This window comes from Mus pahari, chromosome 11 (genome assembly GCF_900095145.1).
Source record: "Mus pahari chromosome 11, PAHARI_EIJ_v1.1, whole genome shotgun sequence".
NCBI lineage: Eukaryota > Metazoa > Chordata > Mammalia > Rodentia > Muridae > Mus > Mus pahari.
The window spans coordinates 5,179,197-5,196,265 of record NC_034600.1 but is presented as its reverse complement, the minus strand read 5'-3'; the positions used below and the strand labels follow the sequence as shown (position 1 = coordinate 5,196,265).

Below are 17,069 nucleotides of genomic sequence, written 5' to 3'. Positions count from 1 at the left end.
GGGAGAGGGAGAGGGAGAGGGAGAGGGAGAGGGAGAGAGGAATGCATTTGTACTGTGGTCAGAAGGCAAATCTGAAGGAATCTAAAGCTGAGAGTCACCCCTCTGGGAAGCCTGGAATCTGATCAGATTTCAATGGCAAACTAAAATACCAGCAACATTTTAGACACCGGGTCTCACGGGTCTACCAAGCGGAATCTGAACCTGGGCAAAATTCGGATCAGAAGGCAAAGCTGATGTTCTTTTTTTACTCCTACCCCAACCTGTAGGGTATCCAAGGCACTCGTACCAGGGGCGGAAGTACACTTGGCAAACCCAAGGTACGGGACGGGGCGGGGCTTGGGGTGGTGGGAGGGAATTTGTCCCCTTACCAGCGAGTAGAAAGCAGATGCCTCAGAGCCATAGGTCACGTAGTTGCCATAGCCCTGCGAGCTGCCGTAGGGGCTCCCGTAGACGCCAAGCGCAGCGGCAGAATTGAGTTCGTGGCGTGCAGTGGCCAGCAGCCGGCTCTCGTAGACAGGGCAGTAGACGGGCGCCTGTGCCGAGGCTGCAGGCCCGGAATCAGCCAGTGTGCGGCCGCCCGACTCGCAGCACGTGCTTAGGGAGTTGGTGGTCATCAGGAACTGCGGTGGGAGGAATCGTAAAGAAGAGTGGGCACGGGGACAGAGGCTAGGACGCTGGACCCTCAAGGACCTCACGTGTCTCTAGGGGCCTCCTGCTATCTATGTCAGATATGAACTTTTCCCCCATCAACCGCCTTAGGCCTCACTTTCTTTGGCCACTTGTGGGGGTCCAGCCAGCTTTTCAAATCCTCCATGGGAATTCCAAGGTCCTGTGTGCCTTCTCAACAAGTATGTCTCGCCTAAGTGCTTCCTAGGGTCCCCCAGGGTACAGTTTGAAGGGTTAAACAAGAGGGAATTCAGATCCACTAACAGGATTTTACTAGCTCCCCTAATCCTCTTCCACAAGCCATGTTTGTTCAGTATAAGGGCCAGTCAGTCAAGAACATGCTTATGTGGGAAATGACATCTAGTGGTGGCTCTTCCCTCTCCCATCCCCGTTGTCAGACCTTTGTAGGAGTCCCTTTACCTGAGGAGCAGAAGAATAGGGGTATCCAAACTGCGGGTAGGACATGGCGGGCGTGGCCTAAGAAGGTCGAAGGGGCACTGCTCCGGAGTTGTAGGATCCTAGGCTCTGGGAAGACGAAGTGAGAGGTGGTTAGTTCACCCATACGCTGCCCAAACTTTCCTAATCAGGTAAGTAAGTGAGTGGCCTTGGTCTCAGCGATTCTTTTATTTTCCAAGTCTGAACACTTCACAGGGCTCTGGGACCGACTGGCCTCGCTGCGATGACAGAAGTACATATTTTGCAAAACAGAACAACAACAACAAAAAGAAAACAACAACAACAACAACAACAACAACAAAACTGAGTCTGTCAAGTCAGATGTGTGCGGCTTTAAGCGACAGAAGCGCTGAAGTCAGCCCACGCTGTGGCTTGGCCTGGCCGCAGACAGGTCACAGGGATGCTGGCCGGGCGGGGCACAGACGATCCATGTCTGCGATAGCCTGGCTGAGGGCCATCGAGCTTTAACAAATGAACTCCATCCAAGGAGTCAATATCGCCCAGACGAACGGTGTTTCTCCTTAGTCACGGAGGACGGAAGGCACTTTTAATTAGAAATTAATTAACGAGCAGCTGCTCCTTCACACCCCACTGTAATCATTAGTCTCAATTACAAATGAGACCTATGAAGGGACACACGAGTGAGTCTTCAGTGAAGATGTAATCAACAGTTAAATTAGCCGGGCGCTGGCTGCAGCCGCCCCGCTGCCGCTGCCCTCGCTGCTTTGCGCTCAGGGTGGAAGGACACGGGCCCTGCAAACCCCGCGGGCCCCTCGCTCTGAGACTGGGACAGCGTGCCTCTGCACACTTCTTCACCACCTAGGTTTAGAAGAATCTCAGCAATGCCTCTCAGCAGTTCCTACTCTGCACCAAGCAGAGTTTTAGAACCAACTACCACCACAGGAGAGCCCGCATTCAGATGGCGACATAATTTCAGATGTGTGTGCACGTCTCCCAGGCCCTCCTCAGAGTCCTGCACTTTCAGGATCGAGGCTTCCCGGGTCTATCACTGGTTGATTGTGCCATTCTGGGCAGCTCACTGTCCCTGGAATCTGCCCCTCCCCCTTTACTCCAGGTCATGCCACTGCTCAGCCTGGCTTCGCTTCATTTCCTCTCCCCTCCCTCTTCTGGTCGCCCTCTGTGGCCTCCTTCCGCATCCCAAGGCTTAGACAGAGACTGCTAGACGCCGTTGCTCTCTGGGAAGGGCACATTTCCCAACTAGACCCGGGGCTCTTCCGGTAGGCTCGTTGATCCTAGGGAGCATCAGGGCTAGGTGCAGGGAAAGGGGCGCTGGGCGCCTAATCCTGGCACCCTTGGCACCCTTTGGTCAGCTTCACATAGCTTCTAGGCCAGAGTGTAAGGAGCTGCCAGAGAGGCCCAGTAGCCTCTCAAGACTTCTTGCGCTAATCTGGGCCCTGAGTTCAAAGCGGAGATGAGCGAGCGGTCTGTGCAGGGAGCTTTGTGTACCAGGACACCCCGAATTCTCAGGCCTTTCATGCCATGATCTTCCCAGGGCCTGGCTCGCCCCTACTTCTTTTGGCCTGCCAGGCCAGCCTTTCGCGCTCCGCCAGCAGCAGAGCCGCTCATCGCGGAGCTGTGCAGACTTGCTCCTAAAGATTCCTGGGTTCAGACCTGCGAATCGCCCCAGGGCCACCCTCTAATTAATGATGACGTTCGCGCCCTCTCCCCAGCTGCAAGGCTGCCTCCCAGAAACGAAATCTGCGGGCCCTGACAGCTTGGTTGAAGGTGATGGATGACTATCTGGAGACCGCAGTACACATCATATAATATCTGCTGCGTAATTGCTTTAATTTACAGATGAAAATACGAGTTCTCCGATCGCGCTGGACCGCAGCCGGCCACGTCCGAACTGCTTGAAAAGGAGGAAACCATCGCAAATAATGAATAGCTAGCTGCCCCATGCAAATTATTCAGGCAGTTTAGCGTTGGTAGCCGGGAGAGATATATATATAAAGAACATGAGTCGAATGACATTAATAATTGTTTTTGAATTCTATATTGATTTCATGGCAAGCTGTGTTTATTTCTTTCTCACCTGAATTGCTAATACCTCCTTCCTGTAAATAATAAGAAACTAGCCACCGGGGCTTCTCGAGAAGAAATGAATCTCAGCCTTTCCCTCTTCCTGCTTCTTCCCCTCCCCCAACTCGCTTCTAGCCTCTTTCAGTTTTCAGGCTTTACTGAGGCTTTGGCTGAACAGCGGACAACTACTTTCAGTATTTATTGTTTACAAACAACTTGCTTTCTTTTGATAATGAGGTGCAGGCAGAGGAGGGGCTCTGTAAATGGCGGTAGAGGCGCGCAGGAAGCAGGAATCCAGCATACACTGGTGTACCTCAGTGAGGGGTCTTTTTGTCACTTCGTTCCTGAGGCCCAGGCTTTGGGGACTCTGTGGTAAGCACAGAATGGTTGGGAAGGAGAAGGAAGACCAGGCCTGTGTGTGGCACTCAGCTGGTAGCAAGCAGTGCACCCAGAATGAGCATTCTCGGGTTTCTTCCCCTGGACTCCTGGGGTTGGGTTTGGAATGTTACTCCTGAGGATTTCCACTTATCTCTTTAGTGGACTCCTGTAAGGTAGCTGGAGCCCCTCAGAGGTCTCTGGGGAAGGAATCTCAGGGTGTTCCTTGGATCATCAATGCAGCAGCATGCTGGTCTGCCTTCCAGTTAGAGCTTCCAGGCCCCAGATGTTGTTGTTCTCCCTAGTTATCCTGTCCCTGGGCCTGGGCCTAGGAGTCAGGAGCACTGGACTCTACTGTGCCCCTGAAGATTCAGACTCATGTTTCACATCCCGTCGACCCCATGCAGGGGCTAGCCAGGACTCCACTGAACTGTTCTGTCTTCACTCAGTCCCTACTGTTCAGTCCTGCTACTGGCCAGCACCCACCTGGACATCTTGCTGACAAACTGCTACCTGGCTGAAGCTCTCTTATCAAATGGGATATTCTTCAGGCCATCCTTGCTGCAGATATAAGGATGCCTTCTTCAAAGACCAAGTCTTGAGCAGAGGCACAGTGCTCTCTAAGAACAGACGAGAGTCCCAGAATCTCAGGTACCCTCAGCTAAAACAACCTTGCATAGATGCTCCATGCTGTGACTAGAACACTCATAAGGCTCCTAAATATAAATCACCGTTTAGCAGTATGCCAGACCACTTGGCTTCCTGCAGTGTGGACAGCTGATCACCTTTGGAGAGGGCTTCAAAAGATCAGAGACTGAAGGCCTCATTAGATCCCAAAGGGTGGAGCAGGGATCAGTTAGCCCCAAGAATTAGTAGACTAGGGTTGATAATGGCCACAGAACTGGTGAGAGGCTTGTAGGAAGGCAGATCTGGCCTTGATATTCCTGCCACTAAGTCCCAGCTCTCCAGAGTGATTCTGGAGCACTTCTTAGCCACACCAAGACCTCCGTGGGAGCTTATTCCACCACAGAGAGAAGTTGACTACAACACAAGGCCAAAACAGAAGCCGGGCACCAAGAAAGCCTTTTTGTCTGAGGCTAGGCCAGAGCTTGGGATGCCTGGGTCCAGTTGGACACTCAACTGGTGTAGGCTCAGAGAGATGGCCGGCCCAGGTGCCAGAGATGCTGCGTGATGCGGGCACCCTCCCTTTTATCATTCTTTAGCAGTCAACCCCTGCTCTCTTTCCTTAGCCAGTGGGGTGAGCTGCTGGGACACGCGTTGAAATTTCCGTTTGCTTCCCCCGTGCCCTCCTTTCTGGCCCTCTCTTCGTCAGCTCTCCTGCTGCACCCCCACGGAACGTTCATACGTTCGGCGCCGCCAAAAGGAAGGAAAAGAGCGCGCTCAGGGGGGTCCAACAGCACAAGCTGTTCTATCCCTCGCAAGCCAACATGGTCCGCGGGGACCCGAGCATCCTGTACCCGGATGCCCGGTCCTTCCCATCCGCTTACCAAAAACTTGTATCAAATGCAGCGACCTCCGAAGCCTCTATCCGCTAGAAGCAAACTTTGTCCCCTCCGGCGCAAGAGCGATCTTCGCAAAGTTTGAGCGGCAGAAACAATTTCTTACCTGCGCCAGGAAAGAGCCGGCCCGCGCCGCTTGGGCACCAGGGCCTCCGGGAGCAGCGCGCAGCCCGGGACGCACCGGGGAGTCGCCGCCGCCGCAGCCGCCGCCGCCGTCGCCTCCGCCGCCCGCGCCCCTCGGCGGCCGCGCGGAGCCTCTGCCTCCTCCGCCTCCTCGAAAGGGGGGGAGGGGTCTCGGAACCCCGGGAAGGGGGCGGGCGTGGGGACCTTGCCTACCTGCAGTGGCGCCGGGCCACTCCTGGCTGCCCGCTAGGGCTTTGCGCGGCCGGTGGGCGCGCGCGCTCCGGCGGGGAGCAAGCGACAACTAATGGAGACATTTCCAGGCGGAGCACCTGGAGAGCGGAGCGCGCCGGCGTCCCCAGGCGCCGCGGTCGTCAGCCGAGCCCGCACCGGCGTGACGTGGGCGAGCGAGCGAGTTGCTCCCACCCGGCCGCCCATTAACGCTTTCCCCCCGCGGGCGCCCAACGCTTGCCAACTTTCCCCTCCGCCCTGGCCGCGCACCGGGTGCGCGGGTGTAGGGGCTGGCATGAGGGGTTCCTGAGGGTGAGGGTTCAGGCTTGGCCTCCTCAGGATGGTTGGGCGAGAATGCCTGGGCCCTAAGAGGACAGCCCAACCCTACCAGGACAGCAGAGGACACTGGTCCCTGGTTTGACCAAATGCTAGGCCTGCCCTGTGGATCCAGAGGCCTTGGGCACGTGAACCAGTCTCTAAATGGTTTCCTTTCCTCACTACTGCTGTCTGCCTGGGAGATGTGGCTCCTCCACTCTCAGGACAGATTCCTCTTCGCAGACCCTATCTACCCTGCCCTCACAATGCTATCCTTGGGAGAAAAATGGGCTTTCAAGCACCCCCGTCCCACGCATTTCCCGACTTTCCACACACCACCCACTATGATGCAGCGGTTCTGGTTCCCCTCTTGTGCTCACAATAGTCCCAACCAACCTGGCTCTTGGCTGTTTGGGCAGCAGGTCTTCCTCACAGACTTGAGCAAGAGGAACCCGTAGTCCAATCTGACAGAAACTGCTGAGGATCCCAGTAGATCTGTGACCTTTCTGGGCGGGAGCTTACTCAGGACTATCCAGGATCCAGCTGGCCCTCTGACCTGGAACAAAAAAAAAAAAAAAAAAAAAAAAAAAAAAAAAAAGGACAGATGTTTACTGGTTTCTTTAGCCTGAGGCTGGAGCCCAAGGCAGGAGTGGTCCAGGTCCAGAACCCCTCACCTCCTCTTCAGTATCAGAGCCTTTGCCTCTGGCTCCCTTGAAGACTCCTTTTGTGGACTTGCTGCCCTACCAAGGTCTCAGTATAGGAGAGAGGCCCGGTGTGAGCACCACCTGCCCAGTTAAAGCAGGAAGGGGCTGTGGCCTGGAGAGCCTCAGGGCTTCTGCAGGACACCCCTTCCTCCTGCATAGTTTTCACTTCAAAGAACCAGCTTACTTCTCTTCTTCACCCACAGCAGTTCAATGGCCCTTGAGATTTGCTGGTTTAGATAACCTCTGAGAAAGTTATCTCGGATTTTTTCCCCCTTTGCTCCTTTTCCCCCCCTTTGGAGCTCTTTGCAGCTGCTGGAGGGGTTATTCCAAATTGCTTGCTTCCCCAGCAGCCTGTAGCTGATCTGTGGCTGCAGACCTCACTCATCCAGCAGTGCCCAGCCAGGCTGAGCTGGAGTTCCAGGGGCTGCTGTAGGTCGGATACTACTTTAATCCCTGCCTGCTTTGGAAACCTGAAGAGAGCTAGGCCACCAGTGTAGCCCCAATAAGCTAGGAGAGGGGACCTGGATTCTGGGTCTGGGTCTTGCCCCTTCTGTTTCAAGCCTGAGAGGCGAATGGGGGAAGGGTCTCTATTTATTTAAGGAAGGGTGGAGGCATTCATTTGGAAGGTGGGAAGACTTGTCTAATTCCATCTAGAAGGAAGTAGAGAATGGGCATGACTGCTTCCAGGGAAGGAGCAGGCATTTCTGGTTTCCCCCTTGTTTGGGGGGCTCTTTTTAGGGTTTGTAGGAACCTCCTTGCACTTCCGCTGCGTAGACAGAGACGGGCCCATCGGTACCTCTCCTGTGAGCCATAGCTTCCATTTAAAGTTAATACAAGCAAGGTGCATGTGTTTGTGAGTGTTACAACCTTAATTGACTTGACTCATTTCATGCTCGCCAAGGCTTCCCAAAGTACCAGCCACGGTCTAGAAACACCACTTGCACAAATCATGACCTGTGTTATCTTCATGACCCAGACCACCTGGGTTACACCCATCCCCCCAACTTCACCCCAGCATAGGAGTTTAATTGGAACTCTAGAGCCTTCCATGGGAGGAAGAGCAGGTGCCATCTCCTAATTTAGAGTTCAGTTGGCTGAATGCTGCCAGGCTTGACCTTGCTCTGACTACCGGGTGAAGCAGTTACGGATATCAGCCACCACTTACTACCCTCAGCTCTTAATGTACTTCTACAAGGCAGCTTCCCTGAGCCCTCTTGATATGTTCTGCCCCCCCCTCCCGACTGGCACCCTGTGGAAATGATGGAAATACCCCAGGTTTTGGCCAGGGGGCTAGCAGGGAAAGTCCCTTTTCTGGCTTCAGAGTGGGTGGTCAATCTGGAAAGTGGGTCTGCAGCTTGAGGCATATCTTCAGGGAGCAGTGCTAGGGACCAGCAGGTGGGCGGCTCTGGCAGCTGACTAAGCTGATGCTGCCCACACGGCTGTGCCCCTCAGATCCTCTTTCAATCTCTCTTTTGTCTTTCCTCCTGGTGCAGCTGCCAGAGTGTGATCTGGAATGAAAGTCTCCGTGCCCCTGGGGCTTGGCCACGTGGCTGCCTCCTCCTCACCTGGACTTTGCTAGAACACGCACAGGCATCTGGGGCTCAGCCTCCAGCTAGAGCTTACAGAGGCCTGGCCCCGAAGCTGCCCAGTGTCCATCATTCTTATGGCATCCAAGGGCTTGTTCTCCCGCCCAACCCTCTTTGGGGACCCAGAAGAAAAACATTTTGATTGGGCCAAGAGTCATCCTTGGCAAGGAGGGTCACTGAGTACTTTGGAGGCTGTCCTGACCCAGCAGAAGAACAAGGTAGCCTCTGGGGAGACATGGCAACAGTGGCCAGGGACAGGATTGGTAGAGCACTGGTCAGTGCTGAGAATGACTGCATCTGGGACCGAGGAGAAAGAACTCCTAGCTCAGTCTCCTCGGTTCCTTCTGTGTTATCCTTGCAGCGTCGGAACAAAGTCTAGAGAGGAAAATCTAGGATTTCCTCTTCTCCCTTCCGGACCATCAGGCTGGCTCTCAGAACCCAAAATGCATCAGTACATCTTCCCCAATGCAAATTTGACAATGAAAGTCTGTTAACTCAAACACTATCCAGCCTTCCATAGGTTTGAGCTCGGACTAGTTACCAAACAGAGCCTCAGATTACGAAGACCCAGGTTGGAAAAGTCAACCGCACCAAGCTGAGTTTGAATCTTTCAGGAAGGTGCCAGTGTGGAAAGGCGTGTGTGCATACCACATGCGCGTCTGCTCTAGCATAAAATCAAAGAGTTTCAGTAGGCAGAGAAGAAACGGACAAAGGTAGCCTGTGAGTGGACAGGTATTCGTGGAAGGGGCCTCAGAAAAAATAAGCAGTAGACAGATGAGGGACCTGAAGACAGGGACCTCATAGGTTTCCAGTCTGGAGGTTTCGGGAGGAAAAATATGTACCTATGGTGATTTGAATAAGAATGACCCCCACAGGCTCATAGATTTGACTGCTTGGTCACCAGAGAGTGGTACTATTTCAAAGGATTAGGGGGGTTGACCTTGTTGGGGTAGGTGTGGCCTTGTTTGAGGAAATGTGTCACAGGGGGTGGGCTTTGAAGTTACAGAAGCCCAAGCAAGGGGTTTAGTCAATCTCTCTCTCTCTCTCTCTCTCTCTCTCTCTCTCTCTCTCCTGCCAAGATCCAAAATGTCAAAATGTAGAGAACTCTCAGCTCCTTCTCCAGCACCATGTCTGTCTGCACGCTGCTGTGATCCCTGCTATGATAATAACGGACTAAACCTCCGAAGCTCTAAGCAAGCCCTAGTTAAATGCTTTCTTTTATGTGAGTTATATGAGTTACCATGGTCGTGACATCTCTTAGAGCTGCAGAACACTAAGACAACACTGAGTGGTGAAAATAATAAATGGCACAGTTGCGGTACAAGGGCTGCTACGTCCATACAAGCATGCAATTGCAGGGAGAAAACACTTTGGTGAGTGGATGATGTCACCCAGTGATGTCTTCACAGGCCAGCGTGGAAATGAGCAGCATGGATGGACACGGGAGGTTGGTCTCCTCTTGAGACCTGATCGTTCAGCAGACTTTCTACTTGGGGTTGGCATTTGGACCTGGTCTCTATTGTTCTTCACCAGGGCTTCCTCCCAGGTGAGGTCAAGTCAGCAATAACCAGAAAAGCCCATGAAGTCAGGGAGCATTTACAAATTGGCCTGAGTTTGTGGTGGCTCTCATTGGTATGTCCCCTTTAAGAGGTCATTTAGGGAAGTGACCAGTGACCCAAAGGCAGCCCTGAAAAGCTAAGTGCTTTTTCTGGCCAGTGGAGGGAACAGGGCAAATCCCCAGTTAAACTCAAGAGTAGCTGGAGGCAGCGACCAGCGTAATGGCCACTGCTAATGACTGTGGCAGCGGATCATACAGGACTGTCCCCAAGGAACACACACACACACACACACACACACACACAGATGTTTCATAGTATTTTTTTTGAAATTCAATTAATTGAAGGCCCCAGATAAAAGGAACACATTCTTAATGGCTATAAAATAACCTGAGGGGGGAGACGGAGCTGTGGAACACAACTTCAAAGCGTGACAGAAATACTTACTGTCTTACTTTAAAAGTAGCCAGATCAATGAATGAATCAGTTAAAATTACTTGTGCATTTAATAACCTTTTCATTTTCTGTTTGGAAAGGGTGAGGATCTGCACCTATTGTCATGATTCAGTCTCCTGAGAGGAAACTGTGGCTCCGGTTTTGGACTCCAGGTTCTTTGGCAGGAGGCTGCCTGTGTGTCTTTATTGAAACATGGGCTGGACGCAGACAGCAGAACCTCCATGTTTCAAAGTTTCAAAGTCCAGAGGCATGAGCTAAGGGGGTTGGCACCAGGGTTCTTGGAGGAACAGCTGGCTCAGGTCTCTTCTCCTTTAGTTGCTGTCAGACTTTAGAGTTCCCTTCCCTCTACACTTGCTGGCCTTTCTGCCTTTGCTTTCTGTGGAGCACGCACACTTTTTTTTTTTTTTTTTTTTTTTTTTTTTTTTTTTTTTTTAAGGACTGTAGTCAGGTTGGTCAGGCCCATTCTGCAGTAGCATGATATCATCATGATCATGTTTGCCACCATCCTGCTTCCAAATAAGGTTGAATTCTGATATGATGGACATTAGGAACATAAACCAACTCACATTGAGGGGGTACCTACAAGTGCCATCCCTTAGGCACTTACTTCTTCAGACTGAACACCCCAGTCTCTTGTTATGTCAAGATGACTTTTAAGTGGGTGAACTTCCGACTCTGGAACTCTAGTATCCTCTAGGGCAGATCTCATTGCCCCTCGTTGCCCTTGAACCTTCTGATAGTGCCCTGGGAAGCGAGAGTCAATACTCTTTTACTTGCTCATTGTCTGACATTTCCCCATGTAGTCTGATTTTCTTTCCTGTTCTCTCTCTGCTAGGCTGGAATGGATGCTCATCAACGTCCCATGCTTATTGTTTTCTGATTTTCTGGGGTCTCTGGTGTACAGCTTCCTGAACAGAGGATGTTGTAGGCATCTGATGATGTCATACTCAATGAAGCCTTCCAGGAAGGGAGAGTGAGCAATGGCTTAGACAAGGAGACACACAGTCATTCTGGATGGGACCTGAGATTGCATCCACCCACTGGGTGTCTACCACCTTCTGACGTGAAAGAGACGCCAGGTCTACCCCGTGAACACAGGAAGAGGAGGCAGATCCTGCTATCTGCGAGCACCCCAGAGAGGCAGCAGTACCTACGGCATAGTGTGTGAGTGTGTAAATGTGGCCAGGAAAATGAAGACCAAGCAGGATTCTCAGTCTCCTGTGCTCTATGGAAGCCCTGTGGCTTGGCCGGACACTGTAGCTCACACAGCGTGATGGTGAGAACCAAGAGGCAGAGATCCTGGGGCTACCACGAAGCCCTTGTGCTTCTGAGGACAGAGAGGCAGCAAAGGAGGATAGGCCCACGAGTGGGGATAATTCTGGCACTTTCCCCCGCTGGGCAACACTGGGATTTCCCTAAAAGGGTTTTCTTGACCAGGCCTGCCCCATGGTCCTGCTGGCAGCAGGTGGTGTGAGGTCCTAGCGAAACTCAGCCTGGGTTTGTTCCTCACTGCCTCAGAATGCCCTTGGCTAGAGGAAGCAAAGCAGGTGATGTCTGACCCTTCCACACATACCTTTAAGAGCTCGTGGGAAATCCATCCTTGTCCTGTCCCCTATCGAGGCAAGCAGTGTTCCTAACAGCCGAAACCCTGCAGTCTGGTTCCCTGATGTGAAGCCGTGGAGCAGAGCCTCTGCCTCTCTCCCTGGGCTAGAATAGAAGCCCCATGTGATCCAGAGGCTGCTCCTTACAGTAACACCGCCTGCCTGCTACACCCCACTGATACAAGTCAGATAAATAAGATCACAATGTGGTTATATATCATTATGGGATTATACCGTAATAGAATTTTGAATTGTATAATTATATATTACAGTAAATTGTGGATTATGTGCCTGTATATTATAATTTTACCACAGAGAAAGCAACTGGGCAGAATTTTATATATATATATATATATATATATATATATATATATATATATATATTCCTTTGTGGTTCTGTAGCTCTTGAGGCAAGTATGTTTTCCACTGGGCTACCTGTCCATCCAAATACATTATCTTTAAGGGGAAATGTAATGGAAAGGCAGCATATCTAATGTCAAGGGTGTAGCTCAATAAGTAGAGTACTCATTCAGCATGCACAAGGTTTTGATCTTGATCTTCCTCAGTGTAAAACAGCAGCAGCAGCAGCAGCAGCAGCAGCAGCAGCAGCAGCAGCAGCAGCAGCGGCACCACCACCACCACCACCACCACCGGTGTAAGGACGCACACACAGCAACACTAACTAAAGACTTAAAAACCAAATTCACAGTCTTTTGCTGCCACAAGAACCTTGAACAAGAGTACATTATTTTCAAGGTTGGTTTTTAAAAAATGTCTTTTTATCTCCTTCCCCATAGGAAGGAGGCTATTTTATGATCACAGTTGTGAACAAATCGTGTGGGCTAAGGGATCCCTCAGCATGTCTAGAAAAATCCTAGTAAAACTCAGGATGCTGGCTCAGTGTGCAAAAGACCAGAGTCATTCTAATAGTGCCCTAAAAATCCCAAGCCTTCTTTCATAGTTTTTTTTTGTAGATTAAGGCAAATAAAAATATTTCATATTTGATAACTTTAATACCAAAGGTTGACACTAATTGTTCAACAGAAATGTTTTATTTTGATGTGGCCAAATCCATCACCTCCTGTTAGATATCTGCTCTCTCTCTATTTTTTTTTAATTTTTATGATTTTAGTTTGCACACAGGCCTTTGATCTCCATGATGTTTATGTTTTGGGGACATGGTGTAAGGCAGGGCTCAGTCTTCTTCTTCTTCTTCTTTTTTTTTTTATATTTTAATGACTGTTCTTCTGATCATCACTGAAGGTATTGTTTTTATTACATACATCTGACATTCCTGTTTATATTCTTCAAATATAAATCTTTCACAATGAAACTTGCTATAGTGAATATAAAGTGATTGGTCTAACTGTAGGAGCCTGTAAACCCTGTCACCTCCTGTTGTCCACATGGTATATTGATTTAATAACAGATGTGCTTACTGTAAGGAGTGTGGAGGAGATTAATGGTCCCAGAAGAAAGTGATGGTGTTAGAGAGACCCAGTAGTCCAGCCACGGTCGTTGCTGTGCGCCCCACTTTATTCTTTATAAGGAGAAAGCTTACAAAAGCACTGTCCGGCCTCCCTTGTAATGCAGTGATGAAGCTCCAAGTTCTCTTACAGTTCTAAGCTCCCTGCTGAGAGGTGTGAGGAAGTAATGGCAGCCTTTTTTTTTTTTTTTTAACATGGATATGACTTCAAAGAAAGTAGCTCACTCACTCACAGCCCCCCGTTCTCACGGCCCCTCGGCTGATGTCTTAATTTTAAATCTAAGTACTTTGTGTGTATGTCTGTGAGCGGCACAGGTTGCACATGCCGTCGTGCACACTCGGAGAGCAGAAAATAGCTCTCAAGAATCAGTTAGTTCTTCTCTTCAACGTTGTGGGATTTGGGAATCACACTCAGGTCTTTGGTCCTGCCCACAAGCACCTCTACTCATTAAGCATTCTGCTGTCCCTTTAGTGTACCAATTGCATTTCTTCTAATGTGATGGATTTCTAACAGAAACTACCTAAGGAAAGGTGAAGTTTACTCTGGTTCTGGGTATATGGTCCATTGCAATAGGGCAAGGGAGGCAGCCAAAATGACTGTCTATGGCAGTCAGAACAGGTCTGTTAGATCTCAGTCCTGAATTGGAAGCAGCTATAACTATCAAGATCTGTCCCTTTTCCTATCAGCTATACCTCACCTCTCAAAACAGCGCCATCAGCTGGGAATGATGGCAAATGCATGGGAGCATGGGGTGGCATTTCACACAGGTCATAAGGGTTAAAGTCCATCTGCTGAATCTTGTGGCTGCAGGCTTACCTGCTGCTCTGGATGAGCCCTAAACTCTGTACCCGCTCTCATATAGGAAGAGTGACATGCTTCTCTCTGCAGCACATGTGACCCTGCCGTGTGGAAGATGAGGGGCTTTGAATAATGGCGGAGGCTGATCTGGGTATTGAGAAAGGAAATAAAGAAGCTGCATTTACAGCCGATGTCCTGAGAACAGCAGGCAGAATGGGGGCCGGTTTTCACAGGAAGCCCAGAAATAAAAGGCTGTGTTCAATTTGATGATGGCTCTAAGCTCACCTGTAAGTCATGGCAGCTTGGTTCAATATTGTGAGTCCTGGACGGCTTGGATTATTGTCACATAGTGGAGCAAGATCTCTTTATTGGCTGCGGATCCCTGAAGCCCGTGCCCAACAGGAAATCAATGCACATCTTCCTGGCCTCACTGCCTCTGGGAGCCTCATTTTCTGGTTGTGTGTGTGTGTGTGTGTGTGTGTGTGTGTGTGTGTGTGTTTTGGTCAGCTTCACAGTCTGCTCCTGACTCCAGATTACAGCTTTGGTTGAATTTTACTTTCCCAGTCCCACATTGCAGGTTCTCACAGCATTAAATAGCACAGCATGATCATTGAGTACCAAGCAGCCCCAGGCTACAGAGCAGGAAAGACTATCTGTCTAGTGCTCACCTTTGGTTCCCCTGCTTAGCTTGGATGATCTCTTTCATAGAGAGCCTCCTGTGGGCAAGAGGCTGACATTACAGGCAGCCTGGAGAGTCAGCCAACAAGCCAGGAAGTCCCTGTGGGTTGTACCTTGATCACGTGTCTTCTCCCGAGGGGCTGGGCTACACACCCAGCGAAGGTGAAGATGGAGCAGAGTCTTACAGGCAGATGAGCTACAGCACCTGCTCTGTACCATCAGGCTTTGGGGATAGTCCCTGTCATGCAGAGTGTCCCTGGAAGACCCAGCAGAATGGCAAGGCCAAGCTGCCTAGAGTAGGCATAAGAGGGTAAAGAGGGCTCTCGGATTAACTGTCACTTAGTCTGTGTCTGGAAAGTGGAGCACAGGGCTCAACTGATTCGGATGTCTCCTTCCATCATCTCTTATGCCAGCTAGAGTGGTTAGGGGGAAGTGGACCCATGGTCAGAGGTTTCCAGACCCCAGTGTTCTTCCCTTAACTTTATCGTGGTCTTTACTTTTGACCCATCTGTTCCCATATAGAGACTTCAGCAGCCCCTTCGTAGGTGACCAGAGGCCTTGCCACCCTGTTTACTGGGTTCTTCTGACATGACCCTTGGGGTCCTGATAGCATCTACTTTTGAGAAAAAGGTTCTCTGTACTTATCTTGGACACCTTTCTAATCCATGGCAAAAGACTGTGTGAACAGATTAGAGATCCCCTCATGGCAGTGACTGAGAAAACATATTTTCTTTTCTTTTTTCAAAGTGAATTCTATTGCCACCGTCTGAGTAAGGGCAGTAGATTTTTTTATTATTATGATTACTTCACAAGTTTGACACAATTTCCTTTAAAATGAAACAAATCAGTGCAATGCCTTGGGCATCCCTTTTGAGCATACAGAAAGGTGCTGAGGTTTCTATCTGTGCATGTGGGGCTGGCTGTACTGTGGAGGTGTTCTGAGAAGGCTGCCCCAAATGTAGTGGCACAAAGGGAGGTCTTGGAGGAACACAGATCCAAAGACCTCTGCTTAGGGCACTCTGAGTACATGCTTCCCAGCACTGCATTGTGATACCCAGAGAGACACGTTGCTAACTTTTTCTGCATTCAATTTGTTTAGAGAAATTCACTGGATCCAGCACTTGCTCAAGATGAGGGGTACACAAGGCCGTCGGTATCCCAACAGGCAATCTTCAGGAGGAGCTGCTGAGTAATGGGACAACTTTACCGTTACTGGTCATAATATGGTTAGGTTGGTCCGGCGCAGCTGAGGTTGGCCACTTCTGGGCTCCCTGTGTCTTTGGTGACCACATCATTGTTCCCAGTCCTTGTTGCTCTGTGCTTCCTTGTGCAACACCCCAGGGATCTCTGGAAGAAGAAAAGCTGTACGGGCAGAGTATTTCAGGAGATAAAGGCTGCCCAGCAGACAGGTGTTCATCAGAGGAAGGCAGATCTTCCACTGAGCTCCAGGCGTTTCCAGAGGCTGAGGACAATGTTCATTAGAAGACACTCTGGCTCTCTGTCCCAACTCACCTCCCTTAATGTCATATCCTAAGAACCATTGCAGGAATAAGAAAACTGGTTGGTCCCATTGCATGCTGGGTCACCTCCCCAGGTAGACCTAGGGTACTCACCTGCGGTGGGATCACTGTGGACTTGCCTTCCTTCTGCTGCTTGCTCAGACTCTTTCGTTACAAATTTGCAGGAAAGTTCCTTGGAACTGCAAGCTTTCTCGTCTAAACAATTGATTTTATGGTACTCAGAACTGTTTTTTTTTGTAAGCACCTCACTGGAGAAATATTCTTCAGTGTGTCTGCCAGCAAGCCGATGTGGAAAAGGACAGAATTGTCTCAGCCACTTTTCCACGGTTTAACTCATTGCCCCATTTCTGAAGCTTCAGGAAGAGTCAGCCAATGTGGGACTCTGGGGCACCACAGGGAAGGTTCAGATCACAGCACAGCAGGATGCCAAGCCTGAGACAAGCCACAGTCTCCTCGCCAAGAAGCAGCTTTGAAGCCATTCCTCAGACACAAGAAATTCCTCTCAGGCTCCCACTAACATTTCTGAGGCCCTCTGCAGGACTTGAAGGTGGTGGGTTCTTAGCACATGTGTCTGAAAGAAGGGGGTGAACATGTCCCTCTGCTCACTCTGTCACACCTGGCCAGTGCACCTCTGCAGGGACTCTCTGTCCCTTTTACTCAAAGAGAATCCATAGTCAGGCCTGATGCTTTTGTTCCCACAGCCTCTGCAAAGCATCTGCATCCACAACTCTAAGGATCCCCCACATCTGCAGGGCCTCATTGCTGTCTGGGTTGGTTGAATTTTTGGAAGTGGGACCTGTAAATGCACCGGGCTGACATGTTATTATGAGGAATGCTCACTTGAGTGTTGAGTCATTTAGGGTCTCTAGAGATTTAGAACCCATGTGATTTAGAAGTGGAGGGGTCAGTACAGGGAATCACAGTGGGAGTCAACTTATACCTACCCCGAGGCTACCC

General features: G+C 50.4%; 1 protein-coding gene across 3 annotated transcripts in view; it reads right to left on the bottom strand.

Annotated features, from left to right (window-relative positions):
• Irx4 (iroquois homeobox 4) overlaps positions 1–6,199 on the bottom strand; it is a 9,728-nt gene extending 3,529 nt beyond the window's left edge. Inside the window, exons 1-3 of one of the 3 annotated variants that reach the window (XM_029544016.1) lie at positions 6,123–6,199; positions 1,087–1,191; positions 369–620 (exon numbers count right to left, since the gene is read on the bottom strand). In XM_029544016.1, coding sequence (XP_029399876.1) covers positions 369–620; positions 1,087–1,131 — 297 coding nt within the window. In that variant the 5' untranslated portion in view covers positions 1,132–1,191; positions 6,123–6,199. Of the gene's footprint in view, positions 1–368; positions 621–1,086; positions 1,192–5,166; positions 5,255–6,122 lie in introns of those variants that run through there. The other 2 variants (XM_021208631.2, XM_029544017.1) reach the window with 2 other exon arrangements.
• Between the last annotated feature and the right edge of the window lie 10,870 nt (positions 6,200–17,069).